The following is a 20,759-nucleotide window of genomic DNA, read 5'->3' on the forward strand; positions in this document are numbered from 1 at the left end:
ATCATGATCTGAACCAAAGGCAGATGCCTAACCAAGTGAGCCATCCAAGTGCCCCTTAAGTTATATCTTTTTAAGTGCCGGTCTTCCTTAACTTAAGATGAGTTACATCCTGATAAACCCATCCTAAGGCTAAAATACTGTAAGCTGAAAATGTAATGAATATACCTAACCTACCAAACATCATAACTTAGCCTCAGGTACTTTACATATGCTTAGAAGAACACTTTCATTAGCCTGTAGTTGTACAAAATTATCTAATATAAAGCCTATTTTATAATAAAAGTGTTATGAATATCTCATGTAATTTATTGAATACTATACTGAAGTATATATAAAATAGGTGTCTGGGTACAGAATAATTTTAAATGTATCAATTTATCATCCTGGTGATTACACAGCTGACCGATTGCTGTGGCTTACTACCCCTGTCATGCATCATGAGAGAGCATCGTACCACATACTTACCACTAGCCTGAGAAAAGATCATAATTTGAAGTACAAATTATTCTACAGAATGCATTATCACTTTCATACCATTGTAAAGTTGAAAAATTTGAGACTGTTATAAGTCAGGACCATCTGTACTTTAAAGATGTTAATTATATCACTGTCTTCTCAGTTGCATTGTTGCTGATGAGAAGTTTGCTGTCATCCTTATTTTCTTAATTTTTAAAATTTTGTAATGATATGTGTCCTTTTTTTCCTCTGAGTACTTTAAAAGTTTTCTCTATTATAGTTTTGAGCTGTTTAATTGTCACATAATGTGGCCTTTTCTTCTTGGTTCTTGTGCTTGAAGTCCATTGAGCTTTTTGAGGGAATTTTTGTGTTCATAATTTTTATTGAACTTAGAAGGTTTTTAGCTTTGTTTCTTAAAATCTTTTTTTTTTTTCTTTTGCGGGGGGGATGTTTCCCCTATTCATTTGGATACTTTCTGTAGTGTCATTCACTAATATTCTCTAATTATGTTTGTGATGTATTTGTAGTCACCAGCATTATATATTTTTTTTAATCTGTGCAAGTTGGTTAAATATATAATCCATGTCACTATTTAATTTGTTGAACATGTGGAATAGAGTTATAATTATTTTAATTTCTTCGTTTGCTAATCCTGCATCTTTATCCGTTTATAATTGGTTTTGATTTAGATTTCTCCTCTTTCCCACTCATTTTCCTGTGTCTTTACATACATACCTGTGATCTTGGGGTACTAGATATTTTGCATTTTACCGTACTGAGTGCTAGGTATTTTTATATTTTTCTAAATTTTCTTTAGTTTTGTTTTTGGAATATAGTAACATCACTTGGAAATAGTTTATTCCTTTTGTGTCTCGACTTAAGGTTTGTTATTTGAGCAGCACTAAGTTTGGATAATTATTCCTTGCCCATTGCCTACACAAAACCATTCGGAGTACTCTACTTACTGCCCCATGGATGTGAGGTTTTCAGTTTAGCTGGTGGGAACAAGAACTTTTCTTCACCCTCTGTGAGCCCTAGGCATTGTTCCCTCTAATCCTGTTGGATAGTTTCTATACCCAGCTCTTGTTTCCTCATACTCCTGTGCTAATCTGTATTCTCCTTGAATACTCAATGGGCACCCTCATTGCAGCTCTTGTCAGGTACTTAGGCCTATCAATTTCAGCCACCTTGGTTTGCTGGACTCTCAGCTCCATTTCTCAAATTAGGTAATCCACTCAGTTTTGCCTGGATTCTCCTCCCTATACCATTTTGAAAACTTAAAAAGTAGCAAACTGCAGCATTCATAGGGCTCACTTTATCTGGTTTTCCCTTGTCAGTGATTATGGTCTTTCATTGCTTGATACCAGGTATTTAGTAAGCTGCTGTTTTATGTATTTTAACTGGTTGGTTTAAAGCAGGAGGGTTAATCCAGTCCTGGCTACTTCATTTAAGCTGGAAGTAAAACTCCCATGATTGAAAGTCCAATTCATGTTTGATTATAATTTAGAAAAGTATTTGAGTTTAAGTTATGCTGGTATGCTTTAGATCTTAAGGAAAAATTGCATAGCCTTATATAAAATGAGTCAAATACTAGATGCATATTGAGCTTCTGCTATAAAGTACTTTCATACCTTATTAATAAATTAGTATACTAATCCTACCATATGTAAACCTGCTTGAATTCCTGTCCTTTTTCCAGGTGTTGTTTAAATGTATTTCAAGATTATCCTCTTGTGATTAAAGTAATAATTTTGTCTACTGTTAAGGTACCCAAACCCTGTCTCTTATTCTCATTTTGTGAAAAATGACACTAAACTAACCACCTTAATGGAATGTATACTTTGCGTTGTCTTTTTTTTATAGTTCTCAAAGCATAGCCCTTGTTTGCTATTTTGCCTGGTATTTGAAAATCAAGAAAAGAAAAAGAAAACTGCAAAATACAGCTTAATCTTTCAGATAGTAAATAGAATATATGTTGATGTGGCATATAAAAACCCTCTGTCACCTATAGAATGGGTATTATATATATTATGACATACGGGTTTGAAACCCTGAAATAAATTTCAAGGCAAAGCTAAATTTTAAGTTCTTACAGAATGAGTTTTTCACATACACACCCACAAGGTGGTGTGTGCTTTTGTATTTACAATTTGTGTGTATAGAGAGGCATTGGCAAATTAAAGTCTGAGAAAATATTAAGGAAAACAGCTATATTAATAGGTTCTGCCTCTTGCGGGGGAAGTGATAAACACTAGTGAAGATTTTTGTTGTATTGATCCTTCTAAGAAGTTACTGATTTGCTCATGGAGTAATATTTCTACATGGACTCTTGATAGATCTTAGATGATTATTAAATGCCAAGTATGTAAGTTTTAGATAAGAAATCTTAATTATTGCCATGTAAAGCATATTTACCAAGAACTTATAAATGTAACAAAGTATGATGTGCTCAAGAGATCCTTGCTATAAAAATTTTAAAAAAAGAATTTGCTTTCAGGTCTTTGTCTGAAGCTATGTCAGTGGAAAAAATTGCTGCAATCAAAGCCAAAATTATGGCTAAGAAAAGATCCACTATCAAGACTGACTTAGATGATGATATAACTGCCCTTAAACAGAGAAGTTTTGTGGATGCTGAGGTAGATGTGACACGGGATATTGTCAGCAGAGAGAGAGTGTGGAGGACACGAACAACTATCTTACAGAGCACAGGAAAGGTAATTAAAGTATTTCATTCATTAAAGTGATCATGTGTATCTAATCTGTGGTTGGTTATAGAATTGGCTAAAATTTACTATTAGGAGCAATTTTCAAGTTTTATCTCGGAAAGATCAGTAATAACGTAGATTTTTAAGTGGCCATATTTACCATTCTATTCTAGTATTTAGGGCTCTTGGTCACCAAAAAAGCTGATGAAAATGACTAAATTACAGTGCAAGCCCCTTGATTGATACCTCATTTGTAAATCCAACAAATAGCCCAGTTTTCTTGTTGATTAGATTTTTGCTTTAACCTAATGAGCAGGGACTATTGATGGCCAGCTGTGTGGTAATTAATGCTGTTATTAGTTTTTTCCCCACAAAGTAGAAACTTATGAAAATTAGCAGTCATTTATTTCTGTATTTTATACATTATATCCTGTTGTGTGGATATAACAGTATTCATTTATTTTTTATTAATGGCGTTAGGTAGTTTGTTTTTTAGTTTGTAGGAGTGTGGGATTTTTTTTTTTCCTCTACCTTTTTTCCTCCTTTCCTTCCTCTGTGTGTCCTTCCCTTTCTATTTACAGTTAGAAATAATGCATTAAAAAACATCTTTGTACATGTACCTTTGTGCATTTATGTGTATACAAGAAAAGAAGATTAACTCCTAGAAGCAAATTTCTGGTTAAAGGAGATGTATACTTTAAATTTTTAAGGACAAAAATTTGAAAGATACTGGATGTTTGGTATCTTAATGCATCTCCAAAAAGATTGCTTTGATTCTGTTTGATTGAGATATTTTCATCTTTCTCTCCCTCACCTCCCAATTTTCTCTTAAATGTTAATTCTCCATTGATGCACATTTGTTAATATGATTTTGTAAAAGAGTTTGTAGAAGTGTGTGAGGTTACCAATGAAAGCAAATTTTGATGTTGGTCATTTGGCAAGTCAAGGTAGATTTACTATGCTGCATTAGTAGGAATTAGGTTACTCTAAAAGAGTGTATGAAGGAAAGAATTTTCGTCCTTTTGTACTTTGACATATTTTATAAAGTCGAGATTAGGAATCATTCCCCAGAGCTTAGAATAATAGGGAAATCTGAGAATATAAATAAATTTCAGCTTTCTTATTTACAGTAATATGTTGATATTCATTTTCACTGTATAATATGGGTAATAGTTGAATATTGCAACCTGCCTATGTCTACTAATGTTCATGATAATAGCCAAAAAAAATTGAATGTTGTAGTGAAGGAATAATAAAACATAGGTGCTGTGCTCCATCTTACTTTTAAACCAAACATTAAATTTTCCAAAAACTGCAATGAACAATTTTCTTTGAGCTCTAGGTGGCAGGGTTTTACCATCATTTCAAAACTTAGTGCTCTAATTTAATTTAGTGTTGTTGCCTTCATGTTACAATTTAAGGAATAAACTAATAGTTTAAAAATTATTTGGTAGCTAGGTTTGCTTCTTTGAGCATTAACATTTTTAAAAATCAGAAGCAACTATTTTGATAGTCTTTCTGTATACCATTTTCATCCTCTGAACACTAAAAAACCTCTTGGTGGGCACCTGGGTGGCTCAGTGGTTGAGCTTCTGCCTTTGGCTCAGGTTGGGATCCCAGAGTCCCAGGATTGAGTCCTGCATCAGGCTCCCTTCATGAGCCTGCTTCTCCCTCTGCCTATGTCTCTGCCTCTCTCTCTGTGTCTCTCATGAATAAATAAATAAAATCTTTATTAAAAAAAGAAAAGACTTTGCATTTGTCACTGTGTTGACGTTTATTTATTTAAAAAGAATTACTTTTTACTGTGTTGACTTGCGCTGCTGGTGCAGAAGCAGTGTTTGGTTAACTGCTGGTATCTTGGGATGAATCAAGTTTTTAAAAATACTTCACAATTTCAAAATCTTTTAAAAGTGTACATTGACTCCTAACAAGAAGTATTTCAAAGCTTTGCACATCTCTCATAAATTTTAGCAGTCTGAGATTAGCACTGGAGTTTATTATACCTAGAAGATATAGTAATTGATTTCTTTAAGAATTAAGCCTCTCTTGACAACAAATCTATTTAATTTTTATTTCAGTCACTTAATTCCCATTTATTTGAATAGATGCAGAATATGAATATATTTATAGCCAATTAAACAGTTTAAGTAAAATGAATAATAGTGTGTTTATGATACTTACTTTAGAGATCAAGTTTTTAGTAGTAGTTCGATTTTTATTTTGTGTATAGTAAAAAAAAAAAAAAAACCAACACCTCAATGATGTAGTAGGGAAGAAGTTATAGGAAGAAAACAGTCTGAAATTGTTTAGTAAGTAAACCTAACTGCCTTGAATATTTAATTTTAAGTGGGCTAATTAAAATCCGTTTATATTTTAGAATTTTTCCAAGAATATTTTTGCAATTCTTCAGTCTGTAAAAGCTAGAGAAGAAGGGCGTGCACCTGAACAGCGACCAGCACCAAATGCAGCACCTGTGGTAAGAATGTTTTACTGCTTGTATATTAATTTTAATGAAAATGACTCTTGTTTTTCAGTATTGTAATTTTGAAAACATCTTAAAGGTTTCAGATTGGTAGCTTTTAAACCTTTTGCTGCTGCTTCAGTATTCTTGAAATATGTGAGAATTTTCCACACCATTAAAATTGATTCCATGAGATCTCACCTCACACAAGTTAGAATGGCTGTTATCAATGACAGAAAGTAAGTGTTGGCAGGAATGTGGAACAAAAGGAACCCTTGTGCACTCTTGGTGGGAATGTAAATTGGCATAGCCACTAGGAAAAACACCCTGTAAGTTCCTCAAAAAATTAAAAATAGAACTGCTGCATGAACCAGCAATTCTGCTTCTGGGTATTTATTTGAAGAAAATGCAAACACTAACTTGAAAAGATATATGGACCTTCATGTTCATTGCAGCATTATTTACAGTAGCCAAGATATGGGAACAAGTTTCCATTGAGCAATGAATGGATAAAGAAACTGTGGTATATACACACAAATGTTCAGCCATAAAAATAGAATGTAATCATAACTTTTGTGACAACATAGATGGACCTTGAGGGCATTATGCTAAGTGAGATAAGTTAGAGAAAGACATACCTTGTGATGCCATTTATATGTGGAATCTAAAAACAAAATAATCTTATAGATACAGAGGACTGATTGGTGGTTGCTAGGGGTTGAAATGGGTAGGAAGTGTGAGAAATAGATGAAGCGGGTCAAAAGACAAACCAACATCAATAATTTTAAAAACCTCAAGCAGCCAAAACAAAAAGTTACTTCAGCAATAATTCTTACTGGAGACATACTTGGGTTAGAATCTGAAAGGAGTAAATTAGGAAAAGCCCTCTGGATAGTTGTAAAGTAACAGGCCTATTTATTGTTGCTTGGGAGAATCATTACCATTGTTAGAGATATAAATCCCTATTACAGTCCACTTTGGGGCTTTTTCTGAAGTCATTGGTATCTGTGACTTCCTGGTGTATGTATTGTGTTTCTCCTGGTCACAGATCATTTGGTTCTTTTGTCGTTCCTTAGATTAAGCCATTTGGAGAGTTGACTGCCTCACTCATTGAGTTGCCACTTAGGACCACTCCAAAGTAAATTTCATGTGTGGTGTATGCCCTATGTTTAAATTCAAGCATGTCCTCCAGTTTTGTTGAAAATCCTTCTAGCTAGTTTCATATGATTCTACAAAGGAAAAAAATGCAAATAAAATTGTTTTTATGTTACATAAAATTTTCTGTAAGTATATTAAAATTTGAAAGAGCACTAATTCAGTCTTTGTAAGATCTAATAGTATTTAATTTTTTAGAGGTAATGGACTTTTATCGGTATTCAGATTAATACTTGAGTTGACTTTCCAGCAAATACTTAAGTGCCTATGATTTTCAGGCAGTGTGCTGACAAAAATGCAAGCGATACCTGCCCTCTTTAAGCTTAAGGTCTAGTAGGACATAGAGATGAGTAAAAAAAAAGATGTAGTGAAACAAATGCTGTGATGGTAAAACACAGAGTGCTTATAATGATGAATTGGTTGATGTTTTGAATAGCAATTGGTAGGAAACTTACGTCTGACCTTAAACAGTTAAACCACTGTCCTTGTGATTGAGTTTTCTCTGTATTTTCATAATCATTAATATACATAAAAATTTTAATTTTGGCATTTAACTATAGAAGTGTATACCTAGTGACAGTCTTGAATTAACTGTCTTTTATCTGGGTTAATACTTAACGGTAGCATGCTGTTATAACACAATGAAAAGTATTTTAATCTTTTTTAATACTGTGAATTTCCCAAGCAATTTTGGGAATATTCTTTAAATATGCTGTTTTAGATTACTATAGACTGAATTTTAATAAAGTATTTGTGAATTAAGTTTATATCTATGGATTGACTTTTGGATAACTTTTGTGACAACATAGATGGACCTTGAGGGCATTATGCTAAGTGAGATAAGTTAGAGAAAGACATACCTTGTGATGCCATTTATATGTGGAATATAAAAACAAAATAATCTTATAGATACAGAGGACTGATTGATTGGTGGTTGCTAGGGGTTGGAGTGGGTTGACAACTTACTCTAACTATTTTAACAAATAACACCTTTATTAACTTTAGTCTTATCTCGTACATTTATAGTGAGTTTGTTATATTTATTTAATTTAAGGATTAATAACAATTTGGAGAATAATTTAGTTAAAAGGCTCTAAAATGTCAATTCAGTAAGCCTTGAATTAGGGGGGTTTTTGTTAAAAACAGTTCATAATTGGGGTTTACTATTTTCACGAAGACATTTAAATAATAAGAATAAAATTATTAAGCATACCTGTTTTATTTCTGCAGTTTGTAAGAGCCTTGCATTTTGCCATGATACAGGTTTACTTTGGAGTCCTTTGCCTTTTTCCTTGATAGCAATGGTAATTTTCTACCAGTAAACAATGTCTTGAAAATAAGTATCAAATGACTCCCCACTTTTGTCTTACTGGCTATTGTAAGAAAAAAGCTTAGAAAATATTACACTTATATTGATTTTTATTCTGAGTTTTATATAACAATTTAAAATATTAACATTTAGCTCATAATTAATTTTTCTACAGGATCCCACATTGCGTACCAAACAGCCTATCCCAGCTGCCTACAACAGATATGACCAGGAGAGATTCAAAGGAAAAGAAGGCAGGTTACTTAATTTTTATATTCCCCTTACTGTGGTGCTGCTGAATGTGAGAGGTAATGTGACCTAATATTTATGAGCAGGTGTTGGCAAACATCTGCAAGCCAAATCTGGCCCATTACATATTATAAATAAACTTTTGCTAGAACACAGTGGCATTCATTTGCGTATTATCTATGGTTCTTGGTGCTGTGACAGCAGTGTTGAATTGTGACAGAGATCCTGCAGCCTGCAGAGCCTTAAAATATTATCTGGACTTTTACAGAATAAGTTTGCCATCCCCTGTGGATGCCTGGGAAGGCTCATTCAGTTCAGTGTCTGATTCTTGATTTCGGCTCAGGGCATACATGATCTCAGAGTTGTGAGATTGAGCCCCACGTTGGGCTCTCAGTGGGTGCGGATCTACTTGGAATTCTCTCTTCCTCTTCCTCTCTTCCCCACCATGTGCGCATATGAGAGCACACCCCCTCCCCACCCCTGTCCCCTTAGATTGCCAAGCCCTGGTTAACTGCATGGGTTCTGGATCCAGATTGCCTGTGTCACAGTTACTTGTGTGAATTTTAGTAAATTACTTCTACTGCATTCTGTTTGAATTTCCTCTTGTGTTACATTGCAATACTAGTAATAGTAATAGTATCTATCTTTTAGCTTCCTTGTGGGGATTAAGCCAGTAAGTGTCTAGGGATACCTAGAGGACTCAGTGGTTAAGCTCTGCTTTCGGCTCAGGGCATGATCCTGGAGTTCAGAGATGGAGTCCCACATCGGGCTCCCTGAGGGGAGCCTGCTTCTCCCTCTGCCTATGTCTCTGCCTCACTCTCTCTGTCTCTCATGAATAAGGAAATAAAATCTTTAAAAAGCAAAACTAGTATGTGTCTAGAATACTGATTGGTATATAATAAGCTATCTATAAATATTTTGTTATTGATATTCTGCTCAGAAGTTTAGACTGAATGGAGATTCTGTATATCAAATCATGTTTCTGTAATTGTTAATGTATACATTGAGAACTTGGGAAGCATAGATTTTAGTTAACTATGAGGGCTTATTTTGCAATAGCCTACTAATGCAATAGTGAACCTATTTGAAATATTTCCTATTGGAAATAGTGAACCATTTCCATGGTAGTGTGGTAGTTAGTGAAGTGGCACTAATTGTAATTTCTCTTGGGATCTTCATTTATCTTGATTTGTGAGAAAAATGAGGTAGAAGCAACTGGAACTTTACCTTTTATGTTTTTTTCCTGCATAATCTGAAATCTCCATTTAAATATTATTAAAGGATATATTGCTTCTATACAGTGAATTTTGTGTGCTGATTTCATTTACTGCTTAAAGGCATGTACTGTGAATACATGCTGTAGAAATATAGTGGTTCATTCTTTTATTCACTGCAGTGTTTTTCCTGTGGAATGAATTTTGTTAAGTAGGGTTGGTATATTACAGCCCATAGACCAAATCTGATCCTCTGTGGGCCAAATCAGGCCATGCCCAGTTCCCAGTTGTTTACATATTTTGTTTATCTTTTCAATGTACCTGCAAAATTCAGTAGTTGTGATAGAGACATAGAACTTGCAACGTGAAAACTACTTAATGTAAGACCCTTTACAGAAAGGCATTTTGAGACTGTTCTGGAACCTTTATCATTATTTACAGCATTGCTTTTCTACAAATTATGTAACTTATGCCTATGATTGTAATTTTGAAACATATTTTAAGGCCTTCTCATAACACTGGAAGCTTTTAGTGCTACTATAATTGAGCATTAAAAGTAAATAATTGAGAGGTTATAAAGTGTTTATTCCCAAAATATTAAAACTTTTGAACACAATTGTAGAATTAGTATTTTTTAAAAAGATTTTATTTATTTATTCATGAGAGACACAAAGAAGATAGAGAGAGAGAGAGAGGTAGAGGTAGAGACCTAGGCAGAGGGAGAAGCAGGCTCCATCCAGGGAGCCCGATGTGGGACTCAATCCCGGGACTCTGGGGTCACACCCTGAACCGAAGGCAGACACTCAACCCCTGAGTCACCCAGGCATCCCTGTAGAACTAGTATTAATCAACTTCTACACAAAGGCCTTCCTGGCATATACTGAATATATTTTGGGACTAGTATCCCTTTTAAAATTTTTATCTTCATAGGTATGTCATTTAATGTTATATGTATAGCGTATTTGATTGTTTTTTATACTAAACCGTCAGATTATAACACAGATTATTACTTTAGGTTTACTATTGATTGCAAAATACATAAAATCTAATATCAGATCCCCTTTCTTTGTAGAAACGGAAGGTTTCAAAATCGACACTATGGGCACCTACCATGGTATGACACTGAAATCTGTAACGGTAAGTCACTTCGACTACACAGGTTCTTTTGTTCCAGACATTTTATGTGAGTAGCAGATGTTGAAGAAAATTTGTATTCTCCATTATTTTCTCTTTCAAATGTTTATCTTTAAGGACTAATTGTGCTGATAGATCTGTACGGTGATTATTTGATTTGTGGCTATCCTTTTTTTTTTTTTTTTTCTTTTTTTTGCTTACCTGAGTTGAGTGTGTGTAAATAAAAGCTGTTTTGATTAACTTGCAAGTAGGATGGTTGTTACCTGGGTAGGGTATTTAATGCCAGTGAGGAGTTACAAAGGTCCAAATGGGGAGAATTGTTTTCCACAGTATTTTATGTTCTTTAAAATGTAATGCCTTATGCTCTTTAAAAAGAAAAGGTTGTAATGGTTGATGTGATACTTAACAAAGTGCATGCTTGCCAGAATCAACTACTTAGATGTCCACAATTTTAAACCTTTATCTCACTTTTAGCAGACTTACTTTGTATTTTTTTTTTTAACGCCCTAAAAGTGGTAATTTCTGGATGTTCTGACGAGGCTGTATTTAACACTTAATTTTTGTTTTGTCAGTAATAGATAGGACTTGGTGATGTAGGGAAGGAATTCTGTTAACCTTGTTTTGAGTATTTATATTACAGATTATTAGTGTACTTTAAAATACTACGTATATGTATTAGAGTACCTATATTAAAGCTAATACCAAACTTACTTTGTCTTTGTTTACAAATCATCAGATCTTTGAGGACTCAATATGACATGGAATCATCATATATTTGCTGTGATTTCTCAGAATTAAGATATATCTTGTCATGCTTTCTAGAGCAGATAGCAAATAAATATGGAGAATCTGATATTAAAAGTTGATCTTCTTTTTCCTTTTCCTGGACTTCAAATTGGAATTATTAGATATTTTGCTAATGCACTTGTTTTTAAGTTGTCATCAGATTTGTCTTTGTATGATTGAATTGTATCATTAATTCACATAACAAGTACTTGAGCATTTGTGTCAGCCCCTGTTCTAGTCACTGGAACTATATCTATGAATAAGACAAACAGGGCTTTTTGTAGAGAGAGTAGTCAGAGAGGCATCTCTGAGCAGGTGACTGTTGAGCACAGCCCTTGTAGAAAAACATTCTATGAAAGACGGCTCAAGGGGCAAGATTGAGTCCCAGTGGAGTAACAGTATGAAGGCATATGTCTCCACAGCATAGTGAATGAGGGGAGGGTGGTAAAAGATTAGATACACTCATCTTATGAGATCTGCCCAGTTCTTCCTGACTTCAAAATGTAGCTCATGGCTATAAGATTTAACTTTAATTTTTAAAAGATTCATTTACTGACATTTTCTTGGGAATAGAACTTGCCTCCTGGCCATTCCCTAAGTGAATTATTTTGAAACTGCTATCTTTGTTGTTATCTTTATTTTATTGTTGTTATCTTTAGGTGTAACCATCAGGGTAAGTTTTTTTTTTTTTTTTTTTTGTCTTTGTGGTCATTGTTCTTTTAACTTTTGCCTCATCTGAAATGCAGTGAAATGGGTTTCATTACTGAGCTTCTATGCAAATAGTAAAATCAGTGATAGTTTTTATAGTGATGCTTTTTATAGAATTTTTTTTTTTAAAATCCAAGGACAGCTTCTTAGTTAAACTGTAAGAGAATGATACGGCTCTGCTTCCTCCTTAGACTCTGCTTCTAAATATACTTAAAGGCGAATTTAAACAAATTTATGGCGTTTGTTTTTACAGAAATAATCACATAAAGACATTGTGTAGAAATGCAGCAGAAAGACTAAAAATGGGTTAATTGTTGGTTCTTTCCATATTTTAATACCTTTTTTGAATATCTGTACTGTTTGTGACCTGATTCATTTTAGCAGTTGTTAGAGAATACATGCAGAGGTTTGAACTTGAAAGCTTTGAAGTTGCTCTGATAATTGTTTATTTTTACTTGAATCTCAAGCTTATGCTTCCAGTGCAGTGTTTTTCTTTGCCTTTTTTTCGTTTAGAATTATTACCTAATATTTATGAGTCTATGAGTTTCACCAACTTTCTTTCTGTCTTACTCTCCAATGAAAAAAATTTCTCTTGTGACATCCACTCAGACGCGCAGAAGGCTCTTATATGTTAAAGGCTTTGTTGCACAGATCTGACTTCCTTTCTAGTTTACTTATGAGCTCGTTTTAGCTACCACTGTTTTTCAGGGGTTTGACATGTTTGGTTGATCTACATAATTACTAAAATTAGTACCAGCCTGTAATAGGATTGGTTTATATATCTTTTAAGTTCAAGACACCAGAGTCTTGTTAGATATCAGACTAAATCAATATGTGCAGATGGCTAGAAAATTTTTATGTAATTGATTTTTTTGTCTTCATTTGTTAGAAGGGAGTATGTGTTTTGATGGTATTTCATAAGAATCACAAGTTATTGAAATTTATAAAAAAGGCTCTGGCAAGGTATTAAATAATATTTGTCGATATTTTATGAAGACAATAATTTATAGAAATTCATGATAAGAATAGAAACCCAGGTATCTTTAAAGTTACAAGTTTGTATAGTTGAGTCTGGTTAACTTTTGAATTAGGCCAAGAAATATAGTGGCATAAGACATGGATGTTGGAGTTACTAAAGGGCTTTTCTGAGTTCGTAACTTTCACCAAAATGTGTTAGTTGGGTTGTATAATGTTTAAGAAATTTTGTGGTATAGGAATTTATTTTTAATATATGAATGTCTAAATTGGAAGATAGGAGTATGCACTTCCCTGGCTTGTTTGCCCCCTAGTGTTTATGTTTACTCCTTTCTTTCCTCCTTTTGAGAACATGGGAAAGAACTATAATTGTGTAGAATCAGTTTAAGTGAAACTATCCTAGCAGTTACAGGTTGGGAGTAGAAACCATTTCGTTTGGGGACACTAGAATGTATTTGCATTCTTCTGTGAAAGGTGCCATCGTAAACTAAGAAAGTGCTACTTGACAGTGCTTTTCATTATACAGAAAATAAGAGGAGATGATGAAGACTATTCTTTGTTGGCAAAAAACTCATCTGTGGTTCCACTGGAGAAGGAATAAAAAGATATGATCACAGTTCACTCTTGTTTGTGAAGATTCGGTAATTGAATTGAGAACTAATTCATTTTAACCTCCCAGTATAGCTTATTAATGTTCAGGTAGGAGGGTCATATACTTTAACCCCTGTTTATTCTTTTCTTAGTTCTTACTAATATCACTGATTCTCAATTACCTTGCTGTCTTCATTTTTGAGGAAACATTTTACACTCTGTGCGGATCAAAAGCTTATTTGAGTTGACTCCAGAAGACATTGTAGTTTTCATAATAAGCCTTTTTTTTTTGGAACTGTTTTCCTGATAGTAAGTGCACTTGGGTGGGTTTTCAGTATATACATTCAAGGTGTAATCACATCAACTTCCACTATTTACAAAAATCCAGAATCTTAGTTTCTCAGTATAAAGTTGTATTCTTAAGCAGGAATGCATATATTAGTAACCTTTCAGATCCCCTGTTTTATAAAGTTCCTTCATTCTCATTTGATTGTTAATTAACTGTTCATCTTTGCTTGGAGTGTTACGGGAGTGCTGTGGTAGCAGTAATGCTCTAGAATTGTGTCTAAAGTCTAGGCCACCGGATGACAGAGACTGTTGATGAAGACTTTCTTACTGAACGCTCTTCTTTCCTTCCTTCTTTTCCTTCAGCAAATATTTCTTTGAGTGCTTATGTAAATGTTGTTGTGTAGATTTTAAGGGTGCGTATGGGAAAATTTCTTCCCAGGGTTAAATGCATCCTGTTTATAGTGCCTGCTGGTACACTGACATCATATGCCTCTCTTAGCATACTTCTGGGATCATTCATTGTGCCAATCTAAATGTGGTTCTACTTATGTTTTATGAGGCATTCAGTGTCATTTAAAATTTTATTTTATGCACTAAGATTAAAAAATAAAAGTATGTCACAAAAACAGTTTGGATTTTCAGCTTCTTTTGAAAAGCTATCTGGCATAACTATGTACTGGGTCTATAGTCTAGGTAATAAGAGCCACACTGATGCAAATAATGACTACCTTTAGATGGGGTATTTTCTTTAGGTTGCCCAAAGGCCTCATTGTTGTGTTATCTTTGATCTAGTCTTCTTCACTTATTTATACAGTTGGCCCCTAAACAACACTGAGGGTACGGGTACTGACACCCTCCACCCACTGCATTCAGTTGAAAATCTGTGTATAACTTTTGACTTGCCCAAACTTAACTACTAAAAGCCTACTGTTAACTGGAAGCCTTAGATAACTCTAACACATATTTTGTATGTTAGATGTATTATATACTGTATCTTACAATAAAGTAAGCTAGAGAAAAGAAAATGTTTAAAAATAAGGAAGAGAAATACATTATGATACTGTACCATAAAAAAATCCACACAGAAGTGCATTTGTGCAGCTCAGACCTGTGTTCAAGGGTCAACAGTACTACCTTCTTAGACCCTACTGGCCTTTCAGTTTGAAATTCTTGATCTAAATAAAGGCAGTGTTATCTTGTTAAAGAGAAGGTAATCAGTTGAAAGCACTATATATTTAAGGATTTGAAGTCAGTTCTGGCTTTGAATCACAACTCTTCCACATTATGCCACTAATGATGGTGAGATTATTTAACCTTTCTTTTTTAAGTGGTGTTGTTTTTATTTTGTAATAAAGATAGTAGAACTTATGTCATAATCTTGTTGAGGACTAAAAGAGACACTATGTAAAATTGCTTAGCACAGAGGACTCAGTAAATAAATGATGGTTACTTTTATTATGAGTTTATAATTTTGAATATAATCTTACTTTGATTTAGGCATCAATGTAGACAACTTTCACTGATGTATTTAATATTACATTTAATGATAACATGTTTACTCAAAGTTACGAAGACTAGCTTATTTAAATATGATGATAACTCTTTTCCTCTCTAGTAATTGGTATATTTTTACTGTGGCTGTGTATATTTATCTTTGTGTTCTTTGTTCTGTGAGAGAAAATTCCTACAAACAAGTTATATAGTGAGGGATAACTTAGCTAGGTTAGGCATTTCTAATCTACCTGTTAGGGCTCATATATGAAAAGAAATGAGGGATGCCTGGTTATTCATGTGATGGAGCATGCAACTCTTGATCATGAGTTCAAGCTCCACATTTTTGGTGTAGAGTTTACTTAATTTTTTTTTTTTTTAAAGAAATGAAGTTTATTTAGATTTAAATTGTTTAATTCAATCAAAAAAGTATGTGGGGGGATGGATGAAATGGGTGAAGTGGATTAAGAGATACAAACTTCCGGTTGTAAAATAAGTTACAGGGATGAAAAGTACAGCATAGGGAATATAGTCAGTATTGTAATGCTTTTTTCATGATGAACATTTCATAATATATATAATTATTGAATCACTGTTTTTTCTATTGAAACTACTTCAGTATATGTGAACTATACTTTAGTTAAAATTTTTAAAAAATTAAAGAGCATTGGGATTTTATTTTATTTTATTTTTTTTAAGATTTTATTTGTTTATTCATGGAAGACACAGAGAGAGAGAGGCAGAGACATAAGCAGAGGGAGAAGCAGGCTCCCCGCAAGGAGCCTGACTTGGGACTCGATCCTGGGTCTCCAGGATCACATCTGGGCCGAAGGCGGTGCTAAACTGCTGAGCCACCCAGCTGCCCAGCTTTGGGATTTTAATATGTGGTCATAGAATTATAAATAAGAATATTACTTTTATAATTCTATAATTGTCTGCATCTATATTTAGATTGGCATATTCTGCTTGAATATTATATTGCACTTGAAATAATTTTCAAAACTTGTTGACTATCTTGATATTTCAGGGAACAGGGTGTTTCTTTCCTCTGTCAGCTTGAGCAATATAAAGTTCTAGCCCCTAAACAAAACAAAACATCATTTGGTTTCTGTCAGTAACTTGTTCTGTGTCTTGAAAGTTAATTTTATATGTTAACTACCTGTTAAATGAAGCAATACTTAAGTGTTAACATATTAATATTTTGTATAGTTTATTTCTAATATTTGCATTTTTATAGACTGTTCTAAGAGTTCATCACTTAGACAATATTTTTTTCTCTATACTCAAAACATCTCTCAAATTCTTTTTATATAGTAGTTTTGCCCAAGTGATTTTTTTTTTTTTTTTAATGAGCTCATTATAGATCTGGACTGTGTCTAAAAAGAGAGAGCTTTCTGTTGTGATTTGTTGGCTGTTGCAGCAAATTAGGCATCTGTTTTGTCATGTGAAAAATGGTATTATAATAACTTGCTCTGACATTCATTTCAAGGTTTGCAACTGTATAGGTATACCTTGTTCACATTGTTCTTTTCAGTGCTGTTTGCTTGTAGCACTGAATTAATTAGTTATTGAGGAATGTTTTTATATTAAACATATGTAACATTTTGTGAACTTTTATACTGAATAATACAGAAAATACCCTCCTCTCCTTTTTTTAGTTGGGTCATACTTAGATTGAACACTTATTTAGATGAGTGTGTATTAATCTCCTTACACTAATGCTCCTTTTGTGGTGGAGAGATACTAAGATTTGATTTTATCTTGTTTGTTAGCATAATCAACATTTGATGCTGATCTAATTCAAGAAAAAATAATTTCAAAAACATAGTAACAGGTGGCAGGAAATTTTAATGCATATAAAGTACGTTATTTTTATAATAATGCCTTTTGTTTCTTTTAGTTTATGTATTTTGTTGAGCTTTACTGAAAAATCCATTGCACAGTGGATGCTACTTTTGGTGTCTATACAATTAAATTCCATTAATTTACCTTTGCATTTCTTTAAAGAATAATTATTCGTTTATCCAAGGTGTCTTAGAGATTTTTAATAATATATAAGATGTCTTTAAAATACTCATGACCGTGTAGTTAATAATAACATGGTCCCAAAACTTCTGAGACTTATTTTTTAAAGAAACATAGACACTGTTGGCAGTAATCTAGAAACTTTTGTATAATTTTTAATAACAATGTTAATGTCACATTTTTCAGTGTTTTAATATTGATCACTGTAAGAAAAGGAGAAAATAGAAACTAGCTTGGAAATATAATATTTTGTTAACAGCATGATGAAAGTCAATACTGTCAGATTTCAGTTGGATTATATAAAATATTTTAATTATAATTCCATTGTGTAATACTATAGCTATTTATGACCCAGATGTGCACAAAAGCAAAGTTTTTAAAAAACCTCTCCTGGACATAGTACAGTATAGTGTTTTATTCCCATTTCTGTTTACCTTCATCAGCAGTACAATTTCAATTCATTGAACATATTTCATCATTTTTAAATTCTAACTCCTTCTCAAGGATGTTTTTAGACTAGCCACCATTGTTAGTTAACACAGACATGACTTTATTTTATATGTTATATATTTCTCTTCATTATTTTGAGGAAAAAAGGTTAATATTACCTTAATTCATGACTAAATGATTTGAATCAGTTTGTTCATATGAAAAAGACCTAGTATATTTAATAACATTCTATGGGTTGGATGTTTAAATATTTCCTTGATAGGTATTTTTCTGTTGGTTGTTGTTGGCTGAGCTTTAGTTTGCTGTATCAATTTCCGGGTCTTCATAAACTGATTCAAATCCTTGAGGAATTTCAATCTTTTATATAAACCCTACATTCAAATTTTATTTTCTTTGTTGTCTTAATTATATTTGTCTTAATACTCATTGCATTTCTAGTTAGTTCATCCCCTTCCCTTCCTTCTCCCCAACCTGCCAAACCTCATTTGATCTTTAATTCTAAGTTTTGGTTTCTTTTCCAGGTCTTTTTCTTGATGGATGTTTCTTTTAGTGTTGTTCTTCTTGTCTTTCCTGCTTCTCATGTTCCTCTGTGAGTGACTGTTCTGCGTTTATTTTAAGTATCTGTTTTTAAACTCTTACTTCTGGTCTGGACAAGCCTTAGTATTTAGAAACTAAGTTCTTATTTGAAATTTCAGAATGTTGCTTTGCTGTGAATAAATTGAAGAAATTCATTTGAAATGCTAAGGAATTAAAGCTTTATTAAGATTTTTATTTTTTACTTCATTGGAGATAAAAGGCATACCATAGGCATCAGATAATTATCTCACTATTGAAGTTGTCATATTTTATGTTGTCACTGAAAAAATTTGTTCTTTACATTTAGATTTTTACATAAGAGAACAAACAGTTGTTTTGAAATCAAGTCAATTTAATATTTTATAAATTTTTAAGTCAGAAATAATCTGATATCATGATTTAGAAACAGTGAATTCTGGACACTATCCATTTAATGATTTACCATCTTAAATTTGGTAGCTGCTTCAGTCTTTCAGTGTCTTGTTGTCATTTCTGTCTTATATGCATTGCTATAAACATTCTGGAATTGAATTCCTTATATACTTTAATATATCAAATTTGAGAACTAAAACAGTTCTTTGACCTTTCAGAAGAATTTGAACTTCTGTTATATGGAAGGCTTTTAGTTGTCTTATTAAAGAAAATTCAGCTTCTGATATGTTTAAAATATAATTTTATCTTAAATATTTAAGTGTCCTTAGGAATCAGTGAGTTTTAAATAGAACTACATTGTTATAACCAACCATTCTGATAGTAAATTTGTGGCTACACCATAATTTGTCAAGAACTTTCGTACATTGTCACATTTTTTTCCCCTACAAAAGTTACTTTAACAGGAAAAATTAACAGTAAAAGCTTAACTTAGCTAATTAAATTTATTTTGGTAACTTTTTTTCTTTATCTCTGTTAAATGTAATGGATGTAATTACTATTTTCCAATAAATTGGTAGATAACCAAATTTTGGGAGACCTGTGTTTACACATTTGATTTATTTCTAAACATTCAGAGTCATTATTAGTATTTTTGAAAGTTTGTATGATATATTTTTTAAAACTTTATAAATATCAACATAAAGGTCAGAGTATAGTAGATTTTGCCAAAATATGCATCATTATGGGATACTGGTGGGATTACATTTGTATTTTACACTGGAACCCTCTTTGGATTACTGAAGGACCAGTCCATAATCATATAGTCTGGTTCTAATTCACTTAAGAATTTTCACCAACATTTTTGTTATATAACAGATCTGCGGATGATGAACAGTGATACAGAACGTTATATACCCTGGGGATGATTAGTTGCATGGGTCCCAGGTTGCCTAATAGGTTGGCATTTCATTATTAATTTGCTAGGGCCCAGAGAAAGGCTAAAAATCCTAGGTAGTAATACCATGAGAGATTTATTATTCAAGCTTATAAGAGGAGCATTCGGAATGCTAAATGCTGATTTATTAATTTACACTGTAATTACCAAGAACACTGGATATTCAACTCCCTATATCTGGCATATCCATGTTCTTTCTGTAAAGAAGCTCATGGGAGATCATATGCCCAGTGACATATTAACTTATATCCTTCAAACATTTAACGGTATTAGAGTAAGAGAGGTTGATATTTGCATCTCTTCAATAAAGACAGACCTCTTGCAAGGCCAGGAAACGTTTTTCCTTGGTCACTGCTTAGAGGGGCTTTGTCATCATTTGCCATTGTAACTTCCCTTCTTAAAGAGGTGTCTGACTATTTCCAAGTCCGTATGATGTATTTCTTTAGGTGTATAGATTACGGATTCAGGTTTTAGGACTAACATCTCATTCTCTTCTATTTGATTTATTAAAAAATGTTGATTAGGGGCTAGGACTTTTGAATTGAAAGTTCATGATGTCGATATCCAAAGGTTCTGATTTGTCAATAGAGAGAGTAGGCAACAGTAGATGGCCTGGCTAGAAGTCTGAACTGTAGATCTCAGTTTAGTCCTATTTAGTTTTGTTGATTTGGAAGGGGACACAGGAGCAAGGATTTCCTACAGGATTCTGAAAATCATTTATTTTTATCTTTCACTTATGCTCAGAGGCATAAATTAATGAAGTTACTTAAATCCCACTCTACTGATTAATTCCGTAATTTCAGTGCTACAAAGACATTATAATCTAAGGGGTTTCTTGGCATTGTATAAAAGTATTTAG

The 20,759-nt window shown here is 33.0% G+C and overlaps 1 protein-coding gene across 3 annotated transcripts in view; it reads left to right on the forward strand.

Moving 5' to 3' along the window:
- Positions 1-20,759, forward strand: part of CDC73 (cell division cycle 73) — a 118,940-nt gene that overhangs the window by 20,608 nt on the left and 77,573 nt on the right. For all 3 annotated transcript variants that reach the window (XM_041723223.1, XM_041723224.1, XM_041723222.1), the window contains exons 7-10: positions 2,954-3,170; positions 5,539-5,637; positions 8,262-8,340; positions 10,622-10,686. In XM_041723223.1, coding sequence (XP_041579157.1) covers positions 2,954-3,170; positions 5,539-5,637; positions 8,262-8,340; positions 10,622-10,686 — 460 coding nt within the window. The remainder of the gene's footprint in view (positions 1-2,953; positions 3,171-5,538; positions 5,638-8,261; positions 8,341-10,621; positions 10,687-20,759) is intronic.

This window comes from Vulpes lagopus, chromosome 11, assembly GCF_018345385.1.
Source record: "Vulpes lagopus strain Blue_001 chromosome 11, ASM1834538v1, whole genome shotgun sequence".
NCBI classification, from domain to species: Eukaryota; Metazoa; Chordata; class Mammalia; order Carnivora; family Canidae; genus Vulpes; species Vulpes lagopus.